Source organism: Ylistrum balloti, unplaced genomic scaffold (assembly GCF_031769215.1).
Source record: "Ylistrum balloti isolate Yb309-2 unplaced genomic scaffold, AGI_CSIRO_Ybal_v1 Utg370076, whole genome shotgun sequence".
In the NCBI taxonomy this organism is placed as follows: Eukaryota; Metazoa; Mollusca; class Bivalvia; order Pectinida; family Pectinidae; genus Ylistrum; species Ylistrum balloti.
In genome coordinates, this window is record NW_026782115.1 from 1326191 (window position 1) to 1351682 (window position 25492).

The 25492-nt window shown below is 33.4% G+C and overlaps 3 protein-coding genes across 3 annotated transcripts; 2 read left to right on the forward strand and 1 right to left on the reverse strand.

Moving 5' to 3' along the window:
- Window positions 1-465: 465 nt before the first annotated feature.
- On the forward strand, window positions 466-7152 carry LOC132549729 (quinone oxidoreductase-like protein 1). The gene is made up of 11 exons (XM_060213684.1): window positions 466-670; window positions 1282-1359; window positions 2326-2449; window positions 3077-3145; window positions 3401-3582; window positions 3961-4024; window positions 4378-4476; window positions 4938-5071; window positions 5566-5671; window positions 6572-6617; window positions 6914-7152. The coding sequence occupies exons 1-11, from the start codon at window positions 602-604 to the stop codon at window positions 7008-7010; spliced, it is 1068 nt and encodes a 355-aa protein (XP_060069667.1). The 5' UTR covers window positions 466-601; the 3' UTR covers window positions 7011-7152.
- A 1000-nt stretch (window positions 7153-8152) lies between these two features.
- LOC132549727 (protein jagunal homolog 1-like) lies at window positions 8153-18484 on the reverse strand. The gene is made up of 2 exons (XM_060213682.1): window positions 18348-18484; window positions 8153-12951 (listed from the first exon to the last, which is right to left on the reverse strand). The coding sequence occupies exons 1-2, from the start codon at window positions 18434-18436 to the stop codon at window positions 12468-12470; spliced, it is 573 nt and encodes a 190-aa protein (XP_060069665.1). The 5' UTR covers window positions 18437-18484; the 3' UTR covers window positions 8153-12467.
- Window positions 18485-18740: 256 nt separating this feature from the next.
- LOC132549739 (interleukin-1 receptor-associated kinase 1-binding protein 1-like) lies at window positions 18741-21369 on the forward strand. Its single transcript, XM_060213695.1, has 3 exons — window positions 18741-19028; window positions 19720-19916; window positions 20926-21369. Exons 1-3 carry the CDS (start codon window positions 18741-18743, stop codon window positions 21188-21190), a joined length of 750 nt encoding a protein of 249 aa, XP_060069678.1. The 3' UTR covers window positions 21191-21369.
- Window positions 21370-25492: the final 4123 nt, after the last annotated feature.

Sequence of the window (25492 nt, forward strand, 5' to 3'; positions counted from 1 at the left end):
CACTGTATATATTACTACGTCGTGTGAGTATATCTAAGAAATGTATAAAAACACAAACTTTGATATTATCCGGCGAGTCAATCAATTGAATTCTTGAAGTAGACATAAGTTCACATCATTTCATGGCACCGGCCAAAAACCGTATGCCAACATTGGACAAATTGCAAAGATCAAGTACCTTCTTCGAGTCAAATCCCATGCATAATTGTATAATGAACAATTTCTCGGATTTCGTCTTCTGTCTCTAATCTCCAAGGTCAGAAATAGTCTGCAGCAACTCAAAAATTATGAAAATTTATCTTCAGCAGTCACCACCCCAGCTTTACCGGAATTTGCATGAATTGTGGGAAGGATGGGGGCGTGTCGAAGCACAGACCACTTCCGGTTTTATTTTCGTTTCAACTGATTACTCTGATAATGGTAAAGTTATGTATATTTATTCGCTCTATTTAATGGACATTTCATTAAGGATTATTTATTTCAACATTGATATTTTATAACAAATATTCAAAATAGCGAATCACAATTCACAATAGGCCTAGAAAGAAAACTAGCTGACAACTATTTTTAACTAGCCGGTAGCAAGTTACTTTTACCAAGAATGAGATCTGTGGTGCAGGATGCATTGAGTCCAACTGACGGAATTCCGAAATTTACCCTGGAAACCGATGTAAGTGGTTTCTTTGATGAATAGATCAAATTAATGAAATGACGAATGTGGAACTGTTCTTCAAATATGTAACCAAATTGTATAATTACACATTTTATAAACCCACAAGGGACTTAAAAGATGCTGTCATGAAAATTTTGCTTTCATTTGTAACCAGAAGTTTTTCATATGTATCATGTTTTATTTTGCATCAAGATTTATTAGCTGAAACAGCTTTATTTTAACCGATTATGACAGATATTATGTAATTTCGTTGCATTTGTGTAATTGAACTGCATGAAATGACAAGTAATACATTGATACTCTAATTATGACCCTTTTATCAATGCAATGAAGTCATCAGGGGAGTGGGGGAGAGTGATTTTTAAGTGATATTATCTTTACATTTTACTATTATATTGTGAGGTACTTAATTATATTAGGAGTTTGTTTTGAGACAACCTGTTAAATATGCACTTATTATAATGATATATATATTGAATTGGCTATGTATGTCTCCAGTTTAGAGGTACACTTAACTGGCTGACTTAGTTATACCACTTCATTATTCATGATACAGTTTTATTAAGTATGCACATAGTGATTTATAATGTGATGTTCTTATGCTTCAGATAGAGGTACCTTCGCCAGAGAAATTTGACATTGTTGTACAAGTAAAAGCATGTGCTTTAGCAAAACATAACACAAAGGTAATACAAATTAATGTATATTATATTTAATGCTGTATTGACTGGATAACAAAATAAAAGGAAAAAAGGAAAAGTCACATTTATCATACATAATTGTCAATTTTGGAATCGATCCTTTTTTTTCTGTTTTTCTTTTTCAAGAACGGGGGTTGGAGACACAATGTCCCGCAAACAGTGAAATCAGGAAATTCCTTCTGGGAACAGCTATAAATAAGTAGAATAGACGTCGGGAGTAGGCACAAAACGAAGTAGTTCCGGTCCAATCCACGATTTATTCGTGCGAAGAGTTGTTTACATGTTTTGGATCCAAGCGATCCGTCATCAGAACCATGATGACGGATCGCTTGGATCCGAAACGTTTAAACAACTCTTAGCACGAATAAATCAGACCGGAACTGCTTCTTGTTGTGCCTACTCCCGACGTCTATTCCTTTGTTAAATACCTGTTACAGTCAAAGAGGCTCAGTCTCTTGATATTTGGGAAGCAGCAAACTGGATATAAGGATCATTAGATGTTCAGATAAAAGAGGCTGATGTATTTTAAAACCTTTGAACTCTTCATAATTTCAAAGATTAAAATCATGGGCAATTAAATATAACTAGGAGTATGTAGAGATTAAGGACTGCTTTTTTCAAAGGAATGACTTCTGTATACTTTAAAAGTCACGAGGGTGAAATAGCTAAAATCTCAACAGTTTCTCCTGAATAACTAGGAGGCCAAGCTCAACAATATTTGATTTAGTTTGCTATTACAAAAATGGCTAAGTTGAACTGAATGACATTACTGGTACTGAATTTGAACATTTTCTAGAACTCCTTTTGAATAAGAGAGTGGTATGTAAGCCTTTTGACCATTTTAGCTTCAGATTATAAATACAATCAGCATCAATGCTGAAACAAACATCTTCTATTAAATGATATTGTTAATTTGATGTTATATATCATTACCTTGTTTTAATATTCCAGATACTGACAGAAGTACATAAGAAAAGCCAGAGAGACAGATACAGTGTTGGACATGATGTGGCTGGCACTGTCGTCAAAGTTGGTCAGTCTGTGACCAGTGTAGCTCTCGGAGACAATGTTGTAGGTGAGATATGATCATCATTAATAGTGATTATGAAGATTGATATTCTGTGCATGTGAAGAACCTCATGATATTTTAAAGATGTGAGATCTCAGTTTTAGAGACATTTCTTGAAAGTTTGGGCCTTCATGTACTTATCACTGTTTGAATTGAAATAAAATTTGAAGAAGTTTCTGTAATTACCAGTAAAATTAATTCTTTTCCATGAATAACCTGATGTTTTGGGCCAATTTGGCTAAAGGTTTAATAACTTTCACAACCAATGAATGCAGAAGAAATCTTGTAAATTATTAAAGGAAAACAAAACCAAACAAAAAAAACCCAAGAAAGTGATTTTGAAAAAATGAATTATTTTTGTAAGATATAAAGAACATTTTTTCTAGGACAAAGAACTCAAACATATTTGTTAATTTCCAGAAAAGTTTGAAGAAGAAGAATTTTGTGGAAAAAATTGCATTGAATCAGTTTTTGATTAAGTTATGAAATGTATGTGATATGAAACTTCGTTATCCATCTTTAATGACTTTTACTGAAAGATAGTTTCAGAAACATCTGGGGAGGAATTCTTATAAATCAGTTTTCATTTATATTCACTAAGATAAATTTACCTTAACAATATGTTTTTTTAAGGTATTGTGCCACTAAATGCCAGATACTCAGGATGTGGAGAATTTTGTTTATTGTCTGAGTATGATGTAGGTGAGTAAAACTTGGTCTGATTATTTTCACCTAAAACTTAAATGTTTATTAAAAGTGTATGAAAAATTAGCTATACAAGGAAATTTTATGTTTAATTGAATCATAAATTTGAAATGTAAAGATAACAAAATTTTGGAAAAGCTGATAGAATTGGAAATAATTGCAATCAGCTCTAAAGAAAATGGAAGGTTATTTTTTCTGTATTCAGACTGTTATTTGCTCTAAAATTTTATATATGTTGAATTCCTCTCACAGTCAGAAAGCCAGACAGATTGAGCTTCACTGAGGCTGCAGCAGGGATCGGGGACTGTGTGAGGGCATACACAGCCTTACATTATCAGGCACGTGTTTGTGGAGGGGACACAGTACTGGTGATTGATGGGGCAACACCTTTTGGATGTGCAGCTCTCCACCTTGCCAGTCATTGGGGTGCCAAGGTAAAATTTTTTTCAAGTCTACAGTGTTTAATTAATTTTCTTAGCACTGCCTAGGTGAACCCATGAATAATGCTTGTAAAAATGACATCCTTTATATAAAGTACCTTCTTATTGTGATTAAAGTGATGTACAACAACTTTTTCCATGTGGGATTAATTCTATTATCAAAATTGATATGTGAAAGTTGAATAATTCATTGTGAACAAAGACATGGATGATGAGCAATGATCATGATATAGTGTATTTGAATCTGGTTTACAAATTTTTATTGCTGAAAGACAATTTATTTACAGTAGAATTAAAACAGACTTTGTATATTGATTTGGCTGATCTACAAAAGTGATAGAAACATGGTAGTACATCTTTACTTGTTTGTAGGTCATCACAACCTCCAGCAGTCAGGATGAGAGGAACTTTATTGATGGTCTACAAATATCAATAGGTAAGTGAATCCTAGTTAGCTACCATCCAGAAAGTGGAATTTCATCTTTATACCATGGCTACTTATGAAGTTTGTTGATATTTTATTGCTTTTGTTTGTTGCCTAAGTATGTTGTATAAAACCTTAATTGATTTCATTTTGAAGTAATTTAGATTGCATCTACCATATTCAGCTTGCAATTTGTTGTGGGCTGATAACAGGGAAATGATAAAGCAGATAAAGTAATGAAAATGTAATATAATTCAGATCAGAATTTAGACTGAACGTATTAAGAGCGAAGGAGATAAAAAGAGAATTGATGTCTGATGTCAATGATTTCACTTTTTTCTTTTACATCATTTTGTATTTTGTAGCTCAGGTGATAGACATCAGTAAAAGGAGCAACATTTTAGCCAGCAGTGTGATGGAGGAGACTGGGGGTGTGGGAGTGGATGTTGTCATTGACAACGGAGGTGTGTTTACATTAGTAACTCTATTAACAATATTAGTAAATATTGAAATAGATTCTACCAAATTAAATTTCTGGATATTTATCAATGATATATAATATGAAATGTATATAATAAATGTAAGAGGATTCGATGTATAGAATATATAAAAATGAAACAATGAAGTTAATAAAATTTCAAATTGTAAGACAACAAGTTATATTATCACATTATGTCTACCTAACCTAATGTATTAGCATTAATGAAGACATCGGTCTGTTTCCTTAACTACAATTATTATTTAAATATTATACTTATTGGAATATTAAGAAGTTTCTTTCACTCAGATTGAAGAGCCAATGGGACATTTACCAAGCTGGTGGATTATCATCCCTGATACCCATGTTTAATTCTGCTCTCTGACGAAGTATGCTTTTTCTTGTCAATGTCTCATGAATGTCTTTTGTATCTACTTTCTGTTTTAGCGTGTATGTTTACTAGTGAGGAAGACATCAATATCATGGAAGAGAAAAGAAAATATTCTGTACCACACAAGCATGAGCTAATCTCCTGTCTCGGGGCCTGTGGAAAATGGATTACATCTCAACATAATCTTCAGGTAAATAAAAACAAGTGTACATATGTGCAGAATTTATTTTATTGGCTGTATCAAGCATACAAGAAAATATAATTAGTGCAGGAGTGCAAGTCTTACAGATATCACAATGAGGTTGAAAGGAATTTACCTATCAAATAACACAAGCTATCAATGACCATCATAATATTTTCACTGCCACCTTCCTGATGTCCATGGTCATCATATGTGACATTACGATGTCATAAATGACAACAGACCAACCATTGTCAGTGAGACTGAAGAATTCAGAGAAATTAATATATTGTTATGTAGGTATTAAGGATATAACACAGTTCTGTGTTTGTTAGACTGTAAATTTTTTGGTGCACATAAAAGGGTCCTAGTATTTTATCTTCATGAATACCTACTTTGTATGTTGTCCTTCATGCTGTTTCCACATACCTTAGATTATGATGAAATTGTACCTAATTAAAAAATCTCATAACCTTTGTATTTATATTTGGTTTGCCTTACAGCTGGACCCACCAGATAGCCAACAGTTGTTTCTGCGAGGGGCCAGTGTTAGCTTTTTGTTTGACAAAGTATGGAATTTGTCCTGTTCTCAACATGGACGATATCAACGTATCCTTGACCAACTTATTAAACATACACTCTTACCTGATTCAGTATCAATCATATTTAATCAAATTTGATTTTAAACCAGGGCTCTCGATCTGCCAGATTTGGGGCCGAATTCCCAATGTAAAATAGTATCTTTTTTCCCAATTTATACCCAAAGTTTTCCCAATTCTAAGGAAAACAAGGTTGTTTTTCCCAATTCTAAGGGCCCCGGGCCCCAGTCCCAAAATGGGATGTGAGAGCCCTGTAAACGAAAGTTGGGGAAATTTTTAAAAAGTTCTGAGTACACAAGAAGTCAATAAAAATACAGTTGATCTATGATAAAATGTAACAAATGAAAATGGATGTCACATAAATATATGCGGAAGTCTTTTATTGTATCATTCTGACCTAGTAACCTTAGGATATTGTCACAGCCATCTATTGTCCTTGTCATGGGGAACTATTGACTTATTTGAATGCAACTTGTTGACTTAAATTTTCACATTGATCTTCGGGTGTTATCATGTTCATCTTCTGACCAGGTCATAGTTCCCTAATTATGTTGTAATTGCAACCTATTAACATTATTACTGACATATCGATATTATCATGATGACCTATTGACCTTGTCCTGATGACCTAGTTGACCTATTGACCTTGTCCTGATGACCTATTGACTTTTTTCATTGCAACCTACTGACATTACGTTACCACATGATCTATGGATATTACACAGTTGTCTGTTGACCTTGTTTTATGGGAACCTTTACTAAACTGTTACCATTAGATATAGTCATGGTGACCTGTTGACCCTGTCATAATGACCTGTTGACTTTGTTATGGTAACCCATTGACCTTGACCGAATCACACTTCACAGGAACAACACATTACTGATGTACTGTCCTTGACCTATGTAACAGATATATTACATGATGCTGTAGACAAATTAGAGAAAGGAGTCATTAAGTAAGTGTCCCTACTTTTCACTTTTTATCTTGCTTATACAAGGACATAACTCTATCCAGTAGTGTCCTCAGGCCAAATTTTATCAATAGATCATTGATTAATCAGAATTTTGATACGACCAAGTTCCAATATATCAAATTTTCATTCCATAGTTTTATTTAACTTCATTTACGGAATGAAAATAAACTTGTTTCAAATTGTTTTCCATCGTCACAGCATTAATTTTGTGAAGGTTGAATTACCTTAGTCACTCTCTATGACCTCATAATATAGATGCTTCTTGTTACATTCAACAGGTGTAAGATAGCTAAGGAATTCACACTGGACCTAGCAGTTGATGCAATGGTGCATCTCGATCAATTACGAATAGGACGGGCAGTCGTAAACATGTGAAATGTCACCAGCGATGCTCAACGCTTGCACCCATAATTGAACTTGTAGAGTTAAGGACAAAGCAGGATTAGTGGCTATGTTTAGGAAATTGACTTTGATATTTATGTGCCATGTTTTAATTTGAATTAAAGCATAATCTCTATTTTACCTGTTTTTTATTGTATAGACATTTAAAAATAGATCAAAAACACACACACAAAATTAACCAGGAAACCCAGAAGTGCGAATCTTTAACAAATAAAAAGCACATACACAAAATTAACCAGGAAACCCAGAAGTGCGAATCTAACGAAAACAAGTTACCTCCTACTGGTTAGGCATCAACATAATTGTAATGTTTTGTGTAACACAGTAACAATGTAACACAGGACTTCCTTTTGCAGCACACTGACCCGAGATCTATATATATCCTCACTATGTCTGTTTGAAGTCATTGATTCACCTTTTCTGCTGTCCTCTTTGTCGTGTTATGTATTACTATCTTCCATTGCTTATTTTCATTCAATGATGCTGCAATCGAATTCAACTGGTCAATCCTGGTATGAATTTGGAACAGGTACGCAATATCTGGTTATCCTGCATGGGATAGTGTTCCCTGGACCGTTCCAACACTTCCACTATAGAATTGACTTTGTATCACAGTGTCCTTGACCTCTGACCTTTGAAAATTGAAAGTGCTTAGTATTCATGTCTATACATGAAACAGTGGTTGAGACATTTCTTCAACCCAAGGACAAAGGAGGTAAATGACAAAATGATGGTATGGAAGATTAGTTATATTCATGATAAATCTACATATCATTTCTCATAACGCAGTGGCTGAAGTAGTCTGGACAGTCATGTGTATAAGATGTACCCAAGATCAACGATCAAAAGGAAATTGACTGAATTTTTGTATACAAAATAGTACCTTTAAATGCTGTATCTGTGTACAAAATTTGAAGGCCATATATTAAAATATGACTGAGGTATACAAAGGTCAAAACAGGTCATAATGATTTTATTTTGGTTTGTATAAAATCACCTTGTGATGTACAACATACCATGCTGGTGGAGAACTCTGGGAGCTGTCATGATCAACAGGATGGACACTATGACCCCAACTTTTATCAATGAAGGGGTATAAAATCACAACACATTGATGTCACTGGGAGAAATTTTATTCAAAAGTTAAGGATAGTAACAAAGTTTCATGATCAGGATTAAGATCTAGAGCCATACAAAAACAATCTACAATATATGTGATTTATTTTCATGCAAAAAGGTAAACGTAGCCACGATGAATGTTGATAGGTGCCCTGTAAGTAAACCAAATCATGCTAACTTTTGACGATTTGGTTCTGTTTTCACAGCTTCTGTTAACTCTTAAGATGTATTTCTTACAAAATGCATACAGGGCTGTCATGATATTTACTTAAACAAAAGCACTTCTCTTTTTTATTTAAAGTACAAGTAAAAGTTTCTTTCATCCTTAAATTTGCAGGAAATTATTAATCTAGAGCCATTCACTGGGAAGGTGTATAGGTTTCCATAAACAGTCCTTATATTTGTTGGCACATTATTCCAGGAAATAGGGTTCATAATTTGAACATATGTTTGTAATGTTTACGTGACAGTTTGTTATTGGAAAACAGAATAATGCATGGTCATATGTTTCAATAAATCAACTCACATTTCACAAAAGTTCTTTGTGATACAGGGAAACTCTGATAGGTAAATAATATTTTTAAAAAGAGCACTATCTCTTTTAACTGCTGGTTTAAATGGCTATACCTACAAAGTACACACTATGTAAAAGCTTTATATAATATAAAACCTGTGTATACCATCTTTTTTAAAACACTGGGTTTTTTTCTGTCGAAAATATAAGCGACACTACATGAGAAATGGAGATATTTTATCTCTTTAGATAAGAAATTTAGTAAATCTTTAAGATCACATGCCTCAAGAAGTATATTTCAGTATGTGTATTTTTCTTTTCGTTATTTTTTTTTCCTGAGTGAAATTACATAGGTTCAATATAAATTTACAAGTCTTTGTGGATCTATATATTGTACATATATCTAGACTCTATCTTCCATTATGTAATGCACAAGTTTAGGTCCAGAGCCTATAGCTGTACAAAGCGAAAGTAGGAACAGTGGCGAAACTAAACCCAGTAATCAGCAGTTCATTCAAATAACTCGTGATATAGAAATCAACTGAATAACGCAATCAAGTTTGAATGACTTCACATTAATGATAGGGAAGGTCACTGAACTTTAACTTACATAACAAATAAAACATCACACTGACAGTTTGGGTTTGAACAAAAATATTGTCTAAAATGCCCGTTGGTATTTATGTACATGTGACAGTGCTTAAATTTAAAACACATTTGCTGAAGCCCTTCAACCTGTAAAGAAAAAACTGCTATTGCACCAATTAAAATTCTCAACTATAAAACAAAATTAACGGTCACATTCAACACAACAAGAAAGTGCCTAAGTTACTTATTCTGCTAAGTGCATAAGAAAATTTCATATATATAAATGAATTTCAAGGTTCTTCATAAAAAATATAATCTGCATTCTAATAAAACAGGATTTCATATATCAATTCCCTGATTGCATAGACTCAGAATGTAATGTTAATAGGGAAATTTGTCTGCACTGGTATTATTAAACCTAGATCTCCTTAACAAAGTATATTAGAGCACCTGTAGACTTCAATTCTTGTCATCAATTTATTTGCAGGTAGCATTTTATCATTTAACAAAATTTTTAATATAATATACTTGACTCAGTATAAATTACCATTTTTTTTCATCATACACAACAGATAAAGATACATTTCGACAGGAATAGTAACTTGTCAAACTCAATGTGAATACATCGAACTACCCTGTGTACTACAACGAAGTTTTGATTTCATAAATAATACAACATCCAACCTACCAAGTGCAGGTATCCTGTACACATGAACATTATATAATTTGAGCAATATTCTGAAACACAGTAATTTTAAATTTCAAGCTTATCACAAAGTTTTACTGTACATTGCTAACCATCTATACAATAATAAGAGATCTGTCCTGACATACTTATGTTGAGTTCATAATACTTTTTTGGAGCAAAACATTATTAAATATATTCTCATAGCTCCTATTTTATTAACCAACACAGGTACTTGAGAATTGTGACAGTGTAAGGTTGAGACATTGTATGATTATTCTAATGATTGTACAAAAGAACTAAAACATTGAAGTTTGTGTACCAAGAGAGACAAGCAAAGACAGTCATCGAACAACAATCATGTAGTAAAAATTCGGGGAGTTACCTCCCTTGTTTCATCACAATATCCATTTTATTGAACTGATGAGTTTGGTATGTTACCTATACACAACAGAATTCATAACAACGTAATGCCTTGCTTTGTCATAATTCCCATGCCCCTGTGATAGCACTATACTAGTCTGCATCATAGAGTGAATAATATTAGTTCAATGTTGCATTTGTCGTCTAAAATATAATTTTGTAGTTGAATTTCAAGATGTTATTTTAGATAGTGTACACAGTCTCTATAATGACACATCTTTCTTCAATAATAAAATATTTTTAAAATTATTAGTGACATCATTACCATAGTTTAAATGGTATCTCTTATAACTGTTGATTCTTCTCTTCTACAGTTGAAAAAGTTTCGAAATACTGTTAAAGCACTGCAGAGACACAACAACAGCACATATATGTACACCAGAAACCTAAGCACAGACAACAATAACAAAGCATAATATTAAAAAATAACCCATACAACACAATATCCACTCAGACTACAACAATCAAAAGTAACTTATATACCACACAGTGTAATAATCAACAGTAAATGGCTAAAAGGATACACAATATGAACACATTGTTGAACAGCAGGTAACAAAATCATACAGTGCCACTTCAGGAACAAACAAATCCGTAACTACACAATGTTCTATGATGTATAAAAAGCCAAACCCTTACATAGAATGTTTAAAAAATATTTCACATTTCAGTTCTATTTTGCTTCCGTGTAATGTTAGTGTTATTTCAATGTATACAAATTGTATTGATATACCATTTTTCTCCGGTCTGATTTTAATGTAATTTTTGACATACTAGCTCGATGTCTCCTTGATCAATATGAATTCAAGCACTTTTTTTCTAAAATCTTCTTCGGATTTTGGAATACATCTTTAACATCCCAAATACAAATTTTGAGGATTTTTTTTTTGTGTGTTAATGACATTACATAGGACCTGCAGGATCATTTTAAAGAGTTAAATTCAGACTTGGTAATGTCAGGAGATTGACCTAATTGGCTGATGTAGTGAAAAAAAAATCCTGATTATGAAATTGTGATCATGGCTCACATTTTACTAAAGTCTGTTACCACTGCAGGCATATATTGCACAACAAATTTTTGAAGTAATTATGAAGTTAGGCCAGGTCAGTATAATTAGTCATAAATATACCTGTGTACTACATCCACATGAATATTGGTGCTGCAAAAATTTTATCATTTTTATTTTGAGTAAATATTGATCATATGTACATACTGCTGCAGAAACTGTTTCGGTTTAAAAAAAAAAAAAATTCAAAAGTGTTTGAAGAGAACTGTTTTAAATAATTTTTCAACCATAATGCTTTCTATGATCTACAGGTAATGGAAATAAATACTCTAATGAATGACATAGGTCAATAAACAATTAAATACAAAATGCACCAAAAATCATGTTTTTAATGACAATACTTGGAACAAAAAGTACGATATCTTGAAAATCAAAATATGCAACAAAAGGATAACTGTGTGCAAACACATGATACACAATATAACTATATATGGAAGCTTATGGAAATACGAGGGATAAATTTCCAGCTGACTCTCTCAGAGTGTACCAGGCCGGAATGGTTTGGTGAGCATATATACCTGGTATCATACACAATGGAAAAAAATGACTTGATTGATATGCTAGTGGCACATTTCAGGTATAGGTCGACCATATCATTGTGATGCTGTATTTCTAGTTACGGTAAAACCATGTCAATATACAATTAACTGCAGCCTTTTTATTGCATTTATATTTTCATTCTAACAAATTTTAAAACATAACGAAAATATGCATTTCTTTTCAATTTTTAATTTACTGTCATTGAGATTTTCTTGTCTTCCTAATCAAGTTATCTTTCTCTGCAACGTTTCATCCACAGTTCTGATTAAACTACCCTTGTCACAGAGTATGAAATATTGAACAAGTGATTTATTACAAAAATTTACCAGAAATATTATGTTGTAATCAACATGATTCTACTGTTTATAAAAATATGCCAGTATTATGAAGAAAATCAGATTTACTTTTGAACATATTAACAAACACAATTTCAAACTGACAAATTAAACAAGCACACTTAATACAAAATTAATGAACAAAATATGAAATAACTTTCAATTTCTCTTCTTTTGGGATCTTGGCTTCCAAGCTTTATATAACTGTCTTGCAAAATATAGTCCAAATCCATGTAGCTGAATAGCCATGGTAAGAAACATAAACCATACAATTACTGCTGGGTATCCCTGAAGTGTACCAATGGATTTCTTCTCATTCAAGTATGCGTACAAATCATCTATTTGATCAAAAACTCCATAGGCAATGGGACAAATTCCGAAAACTACTGTTCCTATTACATACTGCCTCAAAAGGGGTATGTCGTTCTTTGGGAGTGACTTGAGACCTAATATGGCTGCCATAAAGTTGATGATCCAGAGGTACTCCCACGGACGTGGTGCAGGGAAGTCCCAGTGTTTTAGTCGCTCAAACAGCCCAAGTCCTAAGAAGGCAGTAATTCCTGGCAGGACTCGCACCACCAACATCAAACATACCAGTATCTGTATCACTAGCACAATCTTCAAGCGTGACTTGTTCAGTGAACTAAAACAAAAAAAAATTAAAAAATAAATAACATTATGATTAATTTCATTCTGGTATGATTTCGAAAGCATTCACACAAGCAACCTAATTTTGAACCTGCATGAACACGTTGTTCTCCAAATCAGTGTTTCTTTCTAATTAAGCACCAAATGATTTAATCATCAATGCCCTTATGATAATTACAAAACAGAAAATAACATAACCAAGTTATATGTAAGACTATTTTAGTGTTAGGTTTTGTAAATGATGAAATTCAAGTCAATTATGGCATATATTTGCCACAGAAACATGCAATTTTTTTTTTTTTTAAACAAGTGAGACGAAATAATTGCCTGAACGGTCACACGGAATTGTTTCAGTCAATATAAATTATTTTGGTCCCAGCCATTAACCCCTGAATATATATGATTACTATCGTTTTTCCCATCCCATACTAACAATTCTAACAAAGTTTGAATTAAGTCCATGTGCTATTTAACCTATGATGCTAAAAAACATGATTTTCCTACACAAACTGTTAAAATTTACCACCCAATCCCTTCCATCAGGGTTAATAATGTGGGATTCCAAGTTATGAAGTTCAGAGTTTGGGGGAACCACCTTAATATCCTTCCATCAATGCAGAGCATTTGATTCTATCATTTCTGGGTATAGAGAAGACTTTTGAAATTCTAGTCAGTTTGATCCTTCTTAGCCTTACCCGTGAGCTCCCTAAGGTCAGTAAGGGTCAACATGTGGATACCATCATCCTGCACTGATAATTCTGAACAAGTTTGTACTATTTCCAAGCAATGGTAATTAAATAAATCATGCCTGAAAGTGAGATTTCCCATACATGTACAAAACCATAATTATGTAAACCCCCTCCCAAGGGGAAATATAGGACCCCAGGGTCATGAAATTCACAATTTTTCTAAAGCACCTTGAGACATAAGAGTGTTTGATTCTATTGTTTCTGGGTAGTGAGAAGAAGATTTTTGAATTCTTTTGTCAATTTGACTAGTTTTGGCCACACTTATCAACCCTTGGGTCAATCTTGCCTCGTATGTCTACACCACCAATTTGCCTTCCCATGGTTTGACTGACCGCAGGTCGGTGGTTTTCCCCAGGTACTCCGGCTTCCTCCACCATCTAAACCTGGCACGTCCTTAAATGACCTTAGTTGTCGATAGGATGTAAAACAACAATAAACCAAACCAAACCCATGGTTTGAAATGAGAAGATAACATCTGAAGATCCATCTATTTCACCCTTGTGACCTTAAAAGTAGGTTAAAGTCATTCATTTGAACAAATTAGATGGACCTTCATCCCAGCACACTAGAGTCCAATATCAGCATCCTGTATCTTTTGGTCATTGAGAAGAAGATAACTGACGATTTTAACACATCTCACCCTTTTGAACTTGAAAGTGGGTGAAGGTCATTCATTTGAGCAAATTGGTAGTCTTCAATCCCAGCATGTGTCAGGGCCAATATCAGCACCCTGGGCCTTTTGGTTATTCAGAAGAATTGAAACCACTTGAAGATTTTAACATATTTGACCTCTGTGACCTTGGAATTGGATCAAGGTCATCTATATAAATACACTTTGTAGTCCTGCATCGAAATGCTACCGGCTGAATATCAGCACCCTGGGCTTTTTGGTTATTGAGAAGTCAAATATATATATTGTTTACAATGCACAACAGACAACGCTGAACAACAGACAAAAGGCAATTGCAATAAGTCACTTGAGACTGTGTTAGGTGACTTAAAAATCCTGGACTTGTTTCGAACGAATGTGTACCATATATGAAATGAGAACTCATTTAATATTCATGCTCTTGAACACTATTCACAATACAACTTTTAATGATAATCGTTAAATGTGACTCACACAAAAAGATAAACAATTTAATATTTAATGATGTTACTTAGAGTTAAACTCAGACATAACGATAAATGATACCATATTCATTGAGGTAATGAGTATAAAGTTCTTCAGACAGAAAATTTGATGAGTATGGCTGTGTTTTGTGATTCTCGCCAATGAAGATAAAATTCTGATGTGGCTTTTTGCCATCAATATCAATGCTTTGTATAATCTAATTTTCCCAGACTGTACTGCCTTAGTCATGTGCCAAGGAGAGCTATTGATCTCTACTACCCATAGTGTCATCTTCTAGTGCAAATGTGTTTCTGTGGCAAGCCAATACATAAAAGTCCCTGTGGAATTCCTGATTTGTCAAGAAAATAAATCTTTGGCAATTTCTATATATGCATGTAATGGTCACGACAACTCCTACTCCTTTACTGGGATATGTGATTCTTTGATCAGGAATCTTTTTAAAGAAATCTACATTTAATGGCAAAAATATAGAACTTTCCAGACTTTCTGATGAAAATGTCTTTTAATACATAAATACAGTCAGATATTCACTGTTGTCATTGCTAACTCATAACAAAAATTAAGTTTTATTTATGGAACCATGCACTCCATTTCCATGTAAAGTACATCAGAACATGCAAAATGACAAGAACTATATATGTACGTATAGATCTACTACATTTAGGTCTGACTGCCATAAAAGCTTTTCGTTAAACAAGATATTTTTTTGTTTCATTTGAAATTACTGATAATCACATTACTGGAGTCATATGATAAAGAAGGTTGGGCTGTAACAATAAAACAATGCTGGGATGAGTCCCCTTTTATGACACTATAACTAAATCCCTTGGAGCCAATGGAGTACAAACACAAAGATACAGGTACTATGTCCCCCTCGGTCAGGTTAAAACCTGCAGGGCACATTCTAATATTGGTGACAAGATTGTGAGTAATGAAATAAGGCCCATGGTATAAGTCAAGGTCACTGATTATACCCTTATCATTTACAGGTCACTACATAATACTATTAAGAATATAGTATACATTTGTTACAATGACTTTCAAAGTCCAGGTCATTTGGTCATACCCATGTTTTACTATTTGTGGCCAGTTCTATGATTGCATGATCAAATTTTGTTGAAAACCTCATTCGGTGTTTTCAAGGAAACTAAAAAATTCAATATCATATCACTAGGCTTTTCAGTTCTTCAGAAGAAGTTAAAGATAGATTAAAGGAATCTCAATACAGATGAAGCTGTATAAAGGTTTTGACATATTTAACCCCCGGTGACACTGAAAGTAGGTAAACATCCTTTTAAGCTTTAAGCTTTGTTTTTGCTCCTTTCAAGAAAGCTACCAGCCAAATGTGAGTCTAGCTCTTTTGGTATTTCAAAAGTTGTCATTTGAAGGTTTGACATATTTGACCAATGACCTTGAAAGTAGGTCAAACTAATTTTTATTTGCTAACTTTGTATGGCTCCTTCCATGGCAGCAGTCTACTTTCATATCCCTGGGACTTTCAAATAAAAGCCTTTGTGTTTGCTCTCCGAGCCGTGGAGTCATCAAAGTCCCCTGTCCTCATAGTTGTTATCTAATCTTCTAACTATAGTAAGCGTCATCTTAGCAACAACAATATTTTAACATAGTGGCACATATCATAATTTACAATAAAAAGATAAAAATATTGTCAAACATAATGATGTCCAGCTGGATTCGGCTTACAAGTTAAAAGTTCATGGTTATCAAAATAAAAGATGTAGGAGTTAAAAAAAAAACGATCAAATTTGTTGCATAATGATCAGGTTTTTTAAATGACTGAAATTGAATTTCATTATATATAGAGGGCATTCACAGAGAAAATATATTTCGTTTTCTATAATATTTTTACAAAATGGTCAATCTCTGGTTCTTGTGTAAATTTACAAATTTGCCAATCTCTATCATAAGAGGTAGACACCCGAGTCATATTTGGGATAAATGGCTTCTGTAATGATGTGAAATGCATGATGTATCGTAGAATTCAGTTATCAGACTTAAATAGTATTCAAATACAAAGTTCATTTCCTTGGTCGGTCTCTTAAGAGGTTACTATACCATGCATATCTGCATCAACTACATTGATTACAATATTGATGCTCTACATTTTTTCACTTAATGTAGTACCGTTATAGTGTAGAATATTTGACATGTTTAGTTTAGATTTTTTACTAATGACTTCCACGAATTTCCTCTTCTTGAGAGCCAAATAAATACTTATTGCTAGATTCTGTGTAAATCAATGTTTTCAGAAGCCCCACATACCATCACCATACATTAAAATGGGCTAAACAACTGATTTGAACAGTTTGGTGTGGACACTATACTTAGCAACAACTGGCTTGAGTGACCAGTACCATTTTGTTGACTAATGAGGATTGAAGCACAATAACTGATCATAAAAATTATATGTGTCAAAAGGAAAATTATGCAGTTTTTTCATGCCATTGATTTCAAAGTGATTTTCTTTATATTTTTTCGTTGAAATTAGTATACAATATAGGTTTATATATCAGTTTTAAAATAAGTCAAACATACATCTTTTAAGTTTTGTTTTGAAAATATCACAAATTTGATAAAATTTGTCACAAAAGTTGGCACATTCAACTTATTTTGTTACATTCATTAAGAGAAAAATGGTATACAAACAGTACACAGCAAAGCTATTTAACTCAAATTTATTTGCTGTACCTTTTTACAAAGTTCTTATCAAAATCCATAAAATTCCTAAACACGCTTTAACACTTGCTTTCTACATGTCTACAATACAATACATTTTATAATTTAACTTTTTGTGTGGTCTGATGCCTTCCACCTAACTTCCCCACCATTCCTTGCTAAAGTAGATATGTTAGTCCGTTGAACAACCCTTTTATTGAGTGCAAATAATTTTGGTAACATCAACTTACATATGGTCCAGTAAAAGAGCCATGTCGGAATAGGTTTGCTTCAGATCCACATGAAACAAATTATTACCTCTGACCTAAGATACAACAGAGTCCAGGTCAAGCGCTGTAACTATACACACATGTAAACTCCCGTTACACACTTCTACTGTGACTGTTCTCTGATGCGCCGGTTATTCTGTTCTTGGTGCAGCGTCGATACACGTCTGCTGGGTTTTCTCAGTTAGCATATATTATATATATACACACAACCGTACACACGCTATCGACCGTTTGCTCCTGTACTGACACTGACAACAGGCAAAACATAGCCTGCACGGAGAGCGTTTTCACAAATGTAAACAAATGTACAAAGTTCACCAGCTGCAAATTTCATAACATGTCAATAACATTAATAAATAAGACTTCGATAAAAGCACTGGTGTTGAAGGAATGAAGTAATATTGCTTGATATTGGTCTTCGTAAGAACACTAGATAATAGATATATATAGCTCTACCTGCCAAAGCAACGTGTCCCGAGTCACCTAAGTTTACATTGCAATTACAGTAAGGAAACAGTTGAAGCAATTAAATAACATCATATACCTGTGTTTGTACTGCCATGCTACACTCTCACGGTGCCAGAAGTCACTCCCATCAGTACCCGTTGGTCTGGACCCATATTTGGACGCCATATCGGCGAAATATGACTGATAGGACGAGGCGAATAAAAAACACCTTGGGGGAATCCCACTTCCGATCACCGCTTATATCATCAGTAAAAATCATAGAAATTGAAACTGTTAAAAGTGAGGAGTAATTTGTCAAAAAGATAGCTGTTGATATATCATCTATTGAAAGTTGGACATTCCAATAAATGTTGCTCCTAGTAAGACCTAAATAACTCTGAACTGGAAATTAATTTTCTTTTACCTAAGCGATGTAAACATGTCTGGACGCAGAAGACGTTGACGGGGCTTCACTGAATACAACACACAGATGGCGGGATTCAAACCTTCTCAGGTGTTTGCATCTGTATCGAGTCCTCCACGGAAACAATTGAAAATGGAAGATATAGATTTTGAGAATATCACTCCATTAACAAATGTCAAGGTATCAGATCGATACATTACAGTGAATGCCATGGGAGAAGTGAGTTTGCCACCTGACAGATGCAAGTTGACACTGCGGATAAATTCACAGAAAGAAAATGTCGAGGAAGTGAAAACCAGCGTCACAAGACGCGTGGACTACGTACTACAAACTCTGTATAACCATTCGATAAAGGTATACCCCAAAACAATTCAACACTTATCATATAAACATCTCTTCTTAGTTAATGTAACTTTCAACAGGTTGGGGATATCCTTGGATTTGCGAGGATGCACTGCAGGTCCTCATCACAGAGGATTTTTCTGAATCCTGAAACATTGGTGTATAATAAGTTTAAAGTATTAACCTCACGAAATGGCATGTTTACAATAAACCGGCCACGACTTATGTCATAACACACAGTTGTAGAAATATACATGTTGGTAAATATGTTAACAATTCATTAAAACCATACACTGCGGAGTGAAATTGTGCACAGTTGAGTGAATCAATTTTTAGAATGAATGAGAAAATACCATTGTATTGGGTTATTTTCAAGAAGCTTTTCAAGATCAACCCTTACACAACTGTGTCGTGAGTTCAGAAGATAAAAATTCCTCTGCAGTGTGATGTTGTATACTTCAGTGTATCCTTGCAAATCTAAAGACATTCCCAACTTGTTCAAAGGTATAACACACAGAGATTCTTGAGTCAAATAATTTGATGTAAATGGAAGGTATTTATTTGGTATGATTTTTAATTCATTTTCATTAAAAGCACATCAAATATCTGTTTCTAACTACAGATTTAATTCAATAAGTTTATGTATCTTTTAGATACACATATGCATGAAAGCATTGTTATAAGACATTTTTTGTATTTTCAGGAGTCAGATATAAAAATGTACAAAACGATCAGAAGAGTCGAAGGGTTATTTTCTATGGAAGCAGAGATTCAAGCTATTTTTGCAGATCAACATAAATGTCAAACAGTGGCTAACCTTTTGGTAGAGAAGCTTGACGAGACAGTTACAGTGTGCCTTCCAGAATTCTATCATGCATCTACGACCATGCAAAATCTCAGGTATACAACTTGATGTTAGATGTCAACTTGTGGAGATGTTATCATGATTTACTACATAACACACTCTACATTTAAACATAATTTTGAATCTAAAGGGATTTGTTTTTACCTAAATTAAATTAATTATCCATTGGTTCAATTATGAATAACTTTTGCAGAAAAATAATTATTTTTAGATGTATTTTTAAGGCTTTCAATTTTGACAGTTTCAGCAGTTATTAAGCTTGTTAAATGAAAACATACCAGGGAAACAATAAAAAAAAATATCTAGCTTGCACTCAACTGATTGACTGTCTTGACTTTATAAGGGTATCCCAAACATGTTAAATTACCATGCTAATATATAAGTTATGTATGTAGATATGAGTTCCCCCTATTGTTTCAGTAATATTCGCTTAATTCACAAGTAATAAATGAGAGTATCATGGATGTCTTGTAGATCATATTTTATAATTCTTCATATAATGTTTAACCCACGTCTTCGAAGAAGATGAAGAGCTTATGTTAACACCAGGGTGTCAGCATTGGTTTTAAATGTTATGATTTTGGTGGAAGACCTAAGTGCATCACATCAGTTTAATATTACAATAACAATATTTGGAATCAGGTTTCCTATGGGGTTTAATGGTCCATTTTTAGAATATGACTGATGGATTTCAGTTGAAATTATACATAAAAAAAAAGGTCCATTATAGTTCATCTTGGTCCTACAATGACCTTATCACATCTTACTTCCATTTCCTGGAATATCCACGCCTTTAATGTTTATGTGGTCCGCATTTCAAAATGAACAGGTACCTTGACAAACAAAGTCCATTGATAAAGTATGTTTAAAAAAAGGGATAACCAGCAGACAAGAAATAAATGACAAACAGCATCTTTTTAATTTGCTATCGAAAAAACATTTGGAAGATGAGCTATGCTGTACTGCAACAGTTCTTCTTTAGAAGGTACATGTAAATCTGATTTGACACTAAATGCTGACATTTCTGTATTTTTGTATTTACAGACAACAAGCAAGTCTATTAGCTATTCACAATGCTAAATTGAAAGCCCAGGAAATGGCAAAGTTTGTACATCAAAATGTTGGCCAACCAATCAGTATAGCAGAAGAGGAGACGAAGGAGTGGCAAGGTTCTCAGGACACACCCACAGATATTGAGAATACAAAGACAGTCCAACAGCGACTAACTGACAGCACAGTTACCGTCTCATGTAAAGTCTCTGTGCGTTTTGAACTGAAACCCAAAGTGAAAACAAAAGCTGTGAGATAATTAAGGCTTATTTCAATTTCATTTTATTTGAATTCATCATGAAAGCTAGAATTTGATTTAAGTTATTTCATCTTACCTGTAAACTTGTAGTCAGTTAACAAAAAAAAAAATGTTAATTTGCAATTTGTATTCATATTTTGAAGGACCAATTTTAAAATGATATCATAATTGTCATTATTCATACATACAAAGTATAGGTAAGATATTTGAAGGACTTCATTTTGATATTTTTTGCATGATTATTAAAATATGTACCAAGTTCAATTATTCGGTAAGTGTAGTGAAAAACTTGCTATATATTTACAATTTTAGTGACTAGATTTTGCTACGTGATATAATGTATGATGAACATACACAATGGACACATGTATTGATCTTGTGCAGTATTTTTCTGTGATAGTTATACAAATAAAAATAAATAAAAACAAAATATTTGCCATTGTTACTTTATTATTTGTTTTTCATGCATTTTTCATTAGTATTCAGTACATGTTCAAGCTGTTTTTAGAAATGGATTAAACCATTTTCCTTAATAGCAAACAGTAGGATGTTATTTTTACTGACAAGGAAATCCCAAACAAACAGAATTGTGAAAATAAGACCACAAATATTATTGTGTATTCAGTAGATGTTCCAGCTTAATAGCAAACAGAAACATGCTATTTTCACTAAAAAAAAAACAAAAACAAAACAGAACAAAACAAAAACAAATCATAGGTCAATGAGATGCATTTTTTATGATAAGGAATTTAAAAAATACAGGACAAACAGAATTTCTTTTCAGTTTTCAAAATGTTTGTTTTTGCAGGATTTATTAACATGTGAACAACCTGGACAAGGCCTCTTTTAAGAAGTGAAATTAATGGTACTGTAAATGTACATATTTTGACGCAATCTGATTTCAGTGCATTGTCACTCTAGGCAAATTTTGCGTGAAAATCGATACACTCAAATAACCATTACATTATATACGTTTACAGTATGTGGATATTACAGACAGCCAAAAGGTTTTTGGAGAATCTTCAATACCACCTTCTAAAAACATTTCTTCAACAAGAATGTTGGAGTTTTCCATTCTGTACTGTATAATACCATACACCATTCTAAAATGATGGAAAGCTTTTGGTCTCCTGCTTTATCAGTTTTGTTTTATTTTATTTTTTTTGAAAGGGGGTATGACGGTTATATAAATATTTGGTGGTGAACTATACTGAAGCTTCTTTCGTTCAGATTACGTTCAAATCAAAGTAGAAAAATATACGAGGGATGAAGTCACAAAAACGACCAAATTTCTGGTTTACAATGTGTCATAGTCGAGTTGGGTTTAAAGATCTTCCAACATACGTTTTGTTGAATCGGCAAACCTATGGGAACTGTGCCCCTGATGTTGCTGTCTTGTTTCTGTTTTGTTTATCAAATTCGGTCAAAGGTCATTGCAAAGTTCTTCAGTACGTCTTTCAGATATATTGATGACGTATTTTCTTTAAAAAAAAACCGAGAGAATTATTAACTAAATCTATTGTAAATACTCACCAGAACTGGAAATCAAGATCATGGCTGACTCTTCTACATCGGATCTTTTTTTTTCATCTTTTCCTTCGATGAAAACAACAGTGGCAGCTTCCATCAAGCTGTATAATAAATGTGAGGATTTCAGTTTCCCTAGCGAAATCCATTCCGTAGTTAATTCGACATTCAAGGACGTGTTCCCGATGTAATAATTTTCGTGCCAGATATTGACAACTGACAAACTCACAACACGGGGTTTCAAAAGATGCTGTTGATGGAGATTATGGCAAAGTTTTACGGTCGGTATAATGATTGATTAACCTTGTGTGAAGATTTACGTGTGCCTGATGGTTAAGTTATTGTTTACCTTGTTCTTATTTGGGAACGTGACATTACTCACATTGATTAACAATGATTTTCGTGGTCTTATTCTCCTTGTACTTTTCAGGAGTCTCAGTGTAAATATTTTTCTTTCCTATTTATATACTTTGCCCTAGTTTCTCTTTTGACATGTCAGTATTTGTTGTTTTCGATTAAAACTGAGATCAACGATATTAAAGATTATGTAGTGTAGTTTATATCTATTTCAGGAAATGTGAAAGATGAACCTTGTTTAAAATGTTTTATTATTTTACAGAGTCCCAGTTGTTTTCACATTAAAAGTGTTTACTGTCAGTTCATCGATAATTTTAGTGTCATTTACTACAAGTTGGTCAAGAAAGAAAGGTGTATAACATTTCATATTTTCAATTTGATTTCAGCGTCGCGTCGTCCACGGCATATGCCCAAAACTATATGTACACGTACTTAAAAATATTTGTATCGCCGGTCCCGTCTCCGAAAAAACTAAATCGTTATAAAATGTTCTTTCTGTTTGTTATGTAATGCCACAAAAAATCTCTTTAGAGAAACAAATGCCCATGGTGTTCATGGTGGATCAAGAGAACTTCAACTTTCCTGCAAATCCGCATCCTATCCAATCGACATAGCTTGGACAATGGTTTGATAATTCAGGATATTTTGATAATGACACGATTGTTCAACAAGTAAAGCGGCAATGTCGGAATCCATTAGAAATGAGACGGATATAATCCTGTCCGTCAGTTGGTATTCAGAATGAAGTTATATATCAATTCAACTCCTTTTCTGTATAAATGCTGTTTTTGAAGTGTAACGTTGTGTTTTGGCACTGGGGTAAACTTTTTGCCTATTGTGTCTACCTGCAAGGATAGAACCAGACGCCACGTCCTGAAAAAAAACCAAGTTTGAGTGTTATTTTTGTTACTTTGTAAGTGAGAGGCGGTGTCTTTTAAACCACATGAGCAGGACGATGATTCTATTCTACATGAAAATGATGAATGAGACTCAAAATTATCCATTGTACTCGTTTCACAAACGCAGCTTACACATCTGTGGCTATATGAAATGTTTAGATTTGTCCTCTTAAAAAAACCAATGAAATATGAACATTTTCTGATAAGAAGACTCGCTATCAACTGACATATTGTCATATACCAGATGACTAAGCACAGAAGAAAATTATATCATTGATGACATAGTAGTATTTTACGATTACGTCAGTCAAGTCTACACACCCAAAGTGTCAGATAATATGCTTGATTACATAATTCTTGCCATTGAAACCCCAGGAAATTGTGAACGGAATTTTAATTCCCTTTACAATGAAACCACTATGTTTAAAATATTGAGTGCGCTCGGACATGCATTTAAGAAAATAAAGAATGGTAATATAACACTCGAGGGGAAATTCCATGGTCGTCTTATCGTATAGCATTCAATCTGTATTTGACGTTTGATTCTCACAGATGTACACACCACCCCTATTTGATCCTCTAACGTATGATAAAAATCGTAAATTTAATTATTAATTTTCTCAAACTTTGTTATTTTTTTTTATCAAACATGCATGATGAGTCATATATGGAATACAATACAAATGTAACAGAAAAAAGTCACAATGGCTAAAGTTACCTACTCTTGTGAAATATTAAATATTTAGTATCAAAATTATATTGTGCAAGTGGGTCTTTTAAACTAAGCCAAAATTACGTTATCTTAGCTGCATACATATTAAAATTTGATATTTTATGAACCACTGGAAGTGAAGTGAAAGCAATCATGCACGTTATTAAATTCTAAAAATGCAACGAGCTCGAAAGAAAACAATCTGCAAACAAACAGGTTTTTTTTTCAAATAAGAAATAAGATTACATTAACAAGGTATTTAGCCAATTAAAACAAATAAGTGACTAAGAACACGACTTGTACTTAAAAGCAAAATAAACTGGAGGAAAGTTGGCAAAATAAAAATGAAAATAAGGGAAAACGTCACTCTCTATCGAAATCTAGGCCAAGTAAAATATTTTCATGTTCTCAAATAAGAAACATACTGGAAAACTTCAAAACGGAAAGGGGAACAAATATTATCAAATGAAAACACAATAGTGAACTTTAAACCTAATATAAGCCGTTTTCAATGCAATCGGGAAAGACAGCTCCTGCCGTATATGACTAATTATGAGGTCAGAATCGTCTTTTCCCTGAGAGGATCAAAACAGATCCGCTACCCCTGTTGCATCACTTGGAATCATATATTTTTCTTAATTTCTTTCCAGTCTTCTCTATAGTTCAGTGTGCTTTGTTGTGTTGATGCCTCCTACACATCTCACCAACTACAACTCTGACTGTTGAGAGGACATAACACTTTCAGAAACAAACAAGAATTATCAACCTGAACCTATATAATCCATTTTCTACTTCAGCAGTCTGCAC